Genomic DNA, 8,133 nt, shown 5'->3' on the forward strand with positions numbered 1-8,133 from the left:
TGCCATGAAACTTTCATCCACAGCAGGAAAAAATACACTGTCGCATACTCTGGACTGTTTCGAGGGCAAATATGAATATATGGAATAAGAGCCTCTTTCTGCTTCTGGTAGGACGGTAGGAAAAATTATGGAAGTGCACCAGAGAAGAAAGTCTAAGCAACCTTTTTTGTTGTGGGAGATGGTAGTGAACAAACCTACCCACTACGAAGAGTTTTTTCCAGGAAGTGTAGGTTGCTGCAACCTGTATCCCTTGAGCAGCGGGTGCTCACACAACAGTTCTCATGCTACTTGCAAGCAGCACATTTGAAGGAGCCCCAGCAACGTGCACGGAGGATGAACGAACCCTACAGCCCTGCAACGCCCCGACCCATCAGCAGCACCTCGCCCAGCACCATGAAAATGTTCATGGGCTTCCTCGCTGTATTTACTGTAGCACAGATGATTGGGACCGTACTCTTCTGTTTGTATCTTCACATGAAGATGGATAAGGTAAGTGGAGAAATAAAGTTGTCTCTGCTGGATTGCTAACGCGATTTGCCTTCAGCCGTGGCGAGATGTGCTCACCAAAAGGATGAACGTGGTAGAAGATGATGTTGGCCACAGGAGTGGCATTTATTATACCCGTGTTCTCATTTCTGCTTTAATTTGCCACTAAGATGTACGCTGAGGAAGAGATCTGTTCCCTTCATTAACAAGACGAGAATGGATCAATCAAGAAGAGCTGTTAATAACAAAGCTGGCAGCTAGTGGCCAGTCTGGGGAGAGGAGAGTGTGGTTTAAACACACAAGTGGCTATTTTAGGCTTGTTGGTGTTTTTTTTGGTGCCGTAGTACTTGGCAGCACCGGGACACTAATTGCGAGGCTGGGGCGGTCCAGAAATGAAATTTTTTTTTAGTGTTTGCAGGTATGAATTTGACCAACATCTCACTTCAGATGCTGTCTTTCTGCTTAGGGAAGAAAAGACTGGATCTTAGTATTTTGTCGTTTTTTGAAGAGACACAGTATCCGTGATCCTGTCCCATACTTGGGACAATATTTACCAAAAAATTAAAAACTGAAAAGCTGTTTTTGAGGTTGCCATAACTGCAGCTGCACTGCACGATGCTTAAAATGATTGATCTAAAGCTGCTTTCCTCCAAAGCAGAAAAGACTACCCGCTAAAGAAATGAAATGCGTCTAAAACGCAGAATGAGTTCTCCTTACCAGATACAATGATAAGATCATCATTACTGATTTTTAAATGTGTTGTCTCAACTTAAATTGAAATTTAAGTGGATGACTTCCGATCTTCAAGGGTCGAGAGCAATCCTGAGCTAGAGGGGCTTAAAAGTCAGGGGGATGGAAGGGGACTTCACCGCACAGAGGCTGCAGCCGGGGGTGAAGGGGTGGGTAGAAGATCCCTGGCAGAGCAAAAAGTGGCTGCACGGGGCTGTGGCAGAGGATGAGAGGCAGCCGAAATACAGTCACAGGTGGCAGGAGAATTTCAGCTGCCTTCAGCGCTCACGGCAGCGCTTCAAACCCAACCCTCCACATCCCAGTGCTGCCTGCGCTGGGTGCTCTGCCGGGCTGTGTGTCCTCACATCTGTCTGCACTTCTCTTTACTGTTTAGCTGAATGTTAGGTTTTTATGAAAAACAAGTGTAAATTCAAAAATCAGTATTTTTATATATTTATATATATTTTTATATATTTGTTCTTTTTTTGGCTTTCTGATTCTTTTTAATCTGATTTTTTTTAATCTGAGGCTCTTGGCAGAATTCAGCCCTAACCTACAAGTCCTTTTGGTCTCTTGGCAGCTCTTTTAGTCAATAAGCTAGCTGAAAAAATGAAAAGCCACCCTGCATGGGCAGGGCAACACGGGGCTGAGTGAGCACCCCAGCTGCCTACTGGGGCCACTGGGGCAGCAGCAGCGAGCCCTGAGCCACTCGTTGAGATTTCTGTGCTGCTGTCTGTAAATGCAGGCGAGTGGGTATTTGCCACCTGCCTTTTGGAAAAGGCAGAGTGGGAAATTTAAATTCATTATCAAGGTGGTAGAAAATAGGAAGGGATCCTGAGCAATCCTCCTTTCATCCAGCATTGCCAGCAAGGGTCAGCCCCATGGATGCAATTCCCGGTGGATGCGGGTGCAGATGCTGTGCCAGGCTGCTGGTGGGAGCACTCGGTACCTGCAGTGTGTCTGCCCGGCTCATCCCGATGCTGAACAACTGACCCTGAGTTTTCCAGGCTGCGATTTATTGCTGGCAGGAATGCAGCGTGGCTCCGCTGCCAGCTGTTGCAGGTTTCCCACTAACATCCCATTCACCCTCTCTTCTCTCTCCTCCCGGCAGATGGAAGAGGTGTTGAGCTTAAATGAAGATTACATCTTCGTGAGAAAAATACAGAAATGTCAGACAGCAGAAGGTCAGAAGTCGACATTATTGGACTGTGAAAAGATTTTAAAGGGCTTCCAGGACCTCCAGTTCAAGGTACACTGCTGTTAGGAGGATAAAGACCCCATTGACGGTGGAGGGGGTCTCCCAGAGGCACACACACAGCTTCACCCCAAGCTTTTTTTTACCTTGGGGCTGCATAGCACATGCCCTTTTTTTACACTATATTGCTCTCATTGAAAAATCTCATCCATTTTTTTCTCAAAACGGTCTTGGCTAAAGCACGTCTGGCTGCGGCATGTGAAGGGGTGCTCGGGGCTCACGTTGGCGGGGATGGAGCTGCAGCTCTGTGCTTTGATCCTGGTCTGAAAAACATTGATTTTCTGCTGTCTGGCACCTTGCTCTGATCCTGTGCCGGGTGGCTGTGAGGATGCTTGCAGCCACCTGCCGTTGGGAGCACTTTTACACCCACGTTGCCCAGGTGTCGATGACGGTGCAAGGCTTGGGCCAGGCGGCACGGCTCCTGGCAGCCGGCGAGGAGGAGGAAGATGCTATGCAAATGCCACCCTACGGGCTCAGGGATGGCACCTCCAGCCAGTGCAGCGGCTCCTCACATTTGGGTACCAAAGAGCCAGCCTGCACTGCAATGTCCTCTTGGAGCGGCTGAGGGCTGCCCAGCCAGGGTGTTCTCAGCGTGCTCAGCCCTTGAATTCGCTGTTTAGGAGTGGCTTTGCTGGCCAGAGCAGGCAGAAGAGGGATATTTCTTCCTCGTTGTCAGTGCCCGATGGCATCAAAAGCCTCAGCTAAACCTTCAGGTTTGCATCAGTACCCAACTGACAACAGAAAACTGTGTCTGAGATGGGCCCTGCTCAGCAGTTCTGAAAACCCCCTCTTGTAGGGGCAGGGATGTGCCCAGCTTGCTGGGCAGCATCTACAGCGTCTCTGACATGGTTTTAAATGAGAAGGAGATTTTTATTTGTTTCTTTCTTTTTTTTTTTCAAATAAACTTTCCCCATCCCATCATTTTAATTGCATAAAACCTAAGATCATAAACCCTACAAACCCCTTGCCATGGTCAGCCCATGGCCATAACATGATCCTGGGGAAAGTACTGGAGGGACTCTGCGGTTTCGGGTACGCTCTGCCAAGAGCTGGCAGAGCTGTTGGGGCCAAACAGCACCAACCTGAGCATCTTTTACACAGAAGCTTTCAAAATCATTGATTTGTACATCTTAAAAAAAAAAGAAAATATTTTTGCTGTTGTTACAGGATGGGGGAGCCGGCAAGGGAGAGCCCAAGTTTGAAATGCAGAGAGGTGAGTTTCCTGGTGCCATCAGTGCACCCGTGGCTTGCCAGGGGCAGGAGGAGTAGGTTGACCTGGGAAGGGGTTTCCTTCACCTTGCGACAGCCCGCTGGTGCCCCAGGGCACGGCATGGAGGCAGGGGACCGGGTCAGGGTTTGGAGCATCCCCATGGGGGTAGGACTGGGGCTGGCAGAGGGAGGCACTGGGCATGGCTGTCTCACCAGGGCAGGTGGCTCTGGGTGCGATGTTGCCTGAAGTCAATGAAAATGAATCCAGAATTAACTGGCCTTTTTGCATTGCAGGCCATAAGCACCAAGAGCATCTCCATTTGATGCACAAAAACGAGACGTCTGTGACAGGTAAGGGGGGCGCACATCCAGGTCCTGTTCCCACGGTGGGCAAGGTGGCACAGTCTTTATCCCTCGGAGGCTTCTCCTTGAAGGCAACTGAGTGTCTTTGCTGAGCAGAAGCCAGATCCTGCCCCACTCAAAGCTGGGGGTGGACTTTGGAGACTGCGTCTCTGAGCTGGATTTGGCCCATAGAGAAATATCAAGGGTGGGAGGTGCCGCGGTCTCTGCAGAGGAGCTGTGCTGCCGGAGGGGAACAGCGGGTGCCAAGGCATCGCTAACACCAACCTTTCTGAATTGCAGCGGAGAAGAGGCAGCCGATTGCAGCCCACCTGGCAGGTCTGAAAAGCAACAAGGTAGTCTCAGGTAAGACAGACCCGCTCGGCACTGCCTTGGCCAGGGACCCGGTGGGGCACGGCAGTGTGCATCCCCCAGCCGGACCCTGCAATCCTGCCCCATGGCTCTGTAAGGGTAGGGACAGGGACAATACGACCCCAGAATGAAAGCGTGTCCCCAGGACACAGCAAACCTCCCAGTGGTCACGTCACCACGTGCGCCTGTGCCACATGGGGTTCACGCATCCCATGCCAGCTGTCCTCAGTAGCCTTATATACGCCTTCCTAGAAATCCACCGCAGCGGCTTAATCTTTACAGTGTTTTTTATGAGCGGAAAACTATTTCTCTTTGTATTTAAGGAAACCAACCTCTCACTTTTCTTTTGGACTCAAAACACAACGCTTTTGCTCTCCTGGCCACGTCTTGCCGCGCTGGCTGCTGCGGGAGGGTTCTGCTGGCATATTGTATCTGCTGATCTAATCATCCTCCCACCTGTAGTGGTCCTGGTAGCAATATGGGCTGGCTGATGACTTTACAGTCACAACATAGATAGCTCCAAACTGATTTAGGCAAGCTGCACTTATGCACAGCTATGGCCGCGTTAGGTTTGAGAAACGCACGTGAGTCCGTTTGCATTCGTGCATCCCTCTGCGCAGACTGTGGTTGCTCTCGCAGCTCCATCCACCAGCGTAGCCTTAGCTAAGGGGCATCCTGCAAGAGCAAGGATTACCAAAGTGAGTAAGAGCTTGCAAGGTCAGGCTCTCAACCTGGCAAAGATTTCGCAATCTGAGCACTTTTGATTTAATTCTGGAGTAACTGCCAGTAATCTGCAACTGCTCTTTCCATCTCTGACGCAGCATTTCACCCAGAGCTCAGTCTACCTGTGGAAAGCTTAGTGTTAGATAAGATCAAAGCAGCAAGAAACTCACTGCATTTTAAAACTCCCTGCTTAAGCACTTGCTGAGCCTATAAAGCAGGTTGAGATTGCCCCGAGAGCAGCAGCTGCCTGGAGCTCAGCTCTGAGCCTCGGCAGTCGGGCACAGAGGAAACATCCCTGCGGGATGCACGGGCATGGACCATGGGCTGCGTGGATCGCCCACGTCATTCCCCTTGGAGCCAGGTTGCTCACTGTCGCTGCTCTCACAGGTGTGCCTGTAGGCTGGGGAAAGCGGAGGGCCAAAATCCCTCCTGGAGGTCGTAGCTGAGCTCAGCCCCTATGGCCGTGCCTTCCCCGTCTCTATATTGACTTATCCGTACTGACTCCAGCAGGAGTGTGTGTTCATGCGCTACTCTGATGACACCAGTAGTGCCCCAAAAGCCATGGAAGTAGCAGGTCGGCATGGGGAGCGGTCCTGGCGGTGGGAGGCAGCACTTGCCATGCAAAACCCTTCCAGCTCTGCACCCTGCCAGCTGGGATGTTCATTTTTGTGCTTCCTTGGCAAAGTCTCGCCTTCTGCGGAGGCCAGGTGGAGGAGGGACTTTGATGGAAAGGCAGTATCCAGTTTGGAAAAACTATCTGCCCTGGGGTGGGTGCCTCTGAAGATAGGAGCCGCAGTGTGTGTTGGCAGTGTGCTGAGGGCTCGGAGGCTGTGCCACCAAAAGCCATGAAGAGAGCAACCCTACAGGGGTGGACACAGGGTGTTTGGCTCACGGTGGCACCTGTGTGCAATCCTCCACGCTAAGAATTTCCACTTGGTTGGATGAAGGAAGCAAAATGCTCCTCTGCTCGCATCATTGATTCAAGGGTGTCAAAGTCAGTGACCAGAAACATGGGTTAAACATGGCCTGGCCTTGGGAAAGGGGACCTTGTTCCCCTGGGCTGGGGATGGTGTCCTGGGGTGGGCAGGACCCACTCCCGCACCCTGCAGCAGACAGAGGCTATGATGCCAAATGTCTGTAGGGTATCCCCCCAAAATCAGCCTGCCAAACTGGATGTCTCCTTCTCCCAGCTCATCTGCCATGCTTTCCCCTTACAGTGCTAGAGTGGCAGACAACGACGTACGGCCCCATGAACAACAGCTTGATATCCTACCAGGACGGGAAACTGAAGGTGAAGGAAGCAGGGCTCTACTACATCTACTCCCAAGTCAGCTTCTGCACCAAGGCAGAGACTTCGGCACCCTTCACCCTCTATATTTATTTGTATCTCCCCATGGAAGAGGACCGGCTCTTGCTGAAGGGACTAGACACACACAGCACCTCCAAGTCTTTTTGTGACCTCCAGTCCATCCGGGAGGGAGGTGTCTTCAAGCTCCGGGAGGGTGACATGGTCTTTGTCAACGTGACAAACTCAACACAAGTGAACTACAGCCACGGCAGCACCTACTTTGGCATCTTCAAGCTGTAGTGAGGAGGGGACTGACCTGAGCTGGGGGTCCAGCTTGACTTCACTGAGCAAAGTGGCTTTCCCTGTTTCCCGTATTTATGTTCCTCTGCCTCTTGGGTTTTCTTGTTTCTTAATTTGTATATTTTGTTATTTATTAATGAACACAAACGGAACAAAGTTTGAAGCTGTTGTTGTCTGCGCTTTGCTTTTTTCTTTCGTTGCCAACGGTTTGGTACGTGCTGGTGTTGTGTGTCTGGGTCCACCATGCCCTCCGTGCCTGGCAGGGTGGATGTCCCCGTTATGTCACAAGAGCTTTATTTAGCAAATTCTACCATCAACGTTTCTTTCCTAACAACGTAGGATGGCTCAGGGTAGTACTCCAGCCAAGCTAGGTTCATACATATCTCCCATACCAATCTGCCTACAAAACATCAACGGAAAAACATTAAAAGGCTTAGGAACGTCTCCTCTAAAGGAATCAATCAGCCAAACACTGTCCGTATGTGCTAGCTGCTGGTGATGCATCGTTGCCACCCTAACTGTCTGCTTTATCTCGAGAACTGCCTTTTTTCCACCCATGCCTATCTATGAAACTCAGCCAGCCTTCTTGTTTAGGGTGACACTGCCTTGGCCATGTTCATGCTTGGTGACAGTTGTCCTCCAGCAGAGGGGCAGTCGGTGGCCCAGGGGGACTGCTGATTTCAAGCCAGAGTGCGAGTAAGGCACCAGCAGTGCTCTCAGCAACCCGAATCCACTCGCCCGACTGTCCTCCCACCTCTGCAGGTAGAGGACCCTCTGCCTGTGGGCTGTTCACTTCCCTCTGGAAGGGATGTTGGCCACCACCATCAAATGTGGCCCTACCTCCTCTCCTGAGACCCTTCCTACCCCAGGAGGAGGACCAGGAAAGCATGGAGGCGGCAGGACCAACTGCTTCTTCCCAAGCCTTCCAAGGTGCACGTGCAAAGCATCTTCTGGCTGCCCTCAGTGAGGATGTGGCACTCTTCCTGGAGCTCCAGGAGAGCAGGACTGTGCAGACGGGCAGGAGCCCATCTCAGGCAGGGGGTATCTGGGTGACACGCGTGACCCTCTTCTCCAGTTTGGCCCGCAGGGAAGGTGAGCTGAGCAGCAGCAGGGCACAAGGATGTTGATGCAGCATTTTTCAAAAGCATCTAAAGATGCCAAAGGTGGCAAGCCTGGAGCATTTGATTGTACAGGTCATGCTTGTCAGAGTGCAAAAGTTTGGAAATACTCCTGGAGGCCAACAGGTTTGCAAGTGGAAGAGCTTTCAGATTTGGGCAGTCCTCAGGGTTTGCTTGGTTGGAGGCTGCAGGTCTGGTCCTAACACAGTGCCTGAGTCCCACCACTGCCAGGACGGTCAGGGCGGTCTTTGCACAGCTCATTGCAGTCCTGGGTGCCCAGCATGGCCCCCTCCCAAAGATGGGGAGGCTCAGAG

The 8,133-nt window shown here is 51.4% G+C and overlaps 1 protein-coding gene across 1 annotated transcript; it reads left to right on the forward strand.

Moving 5' to 3' along the window:
• Nucleotides 1-299: 299 nt before the first annotated feature.
• On the forward strand, nucleotides 300-6,847 carry CD40LG (CD40 ligand). Its single transcript, XM_075053956.1, has 6 exons — nucleotides 300-489; nucleotides 2,327-2,464; nucleotides 3,638-3,683; nucleotides 3,974-4,030; nucleotides 4,322-4,384; nucleotides 6,331-6,847. Exons 1-6 carry the CDS (start codon nucleotides 334-336, stop codon nucleotides 6,699-6,701), a joined length of 831 nt encoding a protein of 276 aa, XP_074910057.1. The 5' UTR covers nucleotides 300-333; the 3' UTR covers nucleotides 6,702-6,847.
• Nucleotides 6,848-8,133: the final 1,286 nt, after the last annotated feature.

This window comes from Buteo buteo, chromosome 22 (assembly GCF_964188355.1).
Source record: "Buteo buteo chromosome 22, bButBut1.hap1.1, whole genome shotgun sequence".
NCBI classification, from domain to species: domain Eukaryota; kingdom Metazoa; phylum Chordata; class Aves; order Accipitriformes; family Accipitridae; genus Buteo; species Buteo buteo.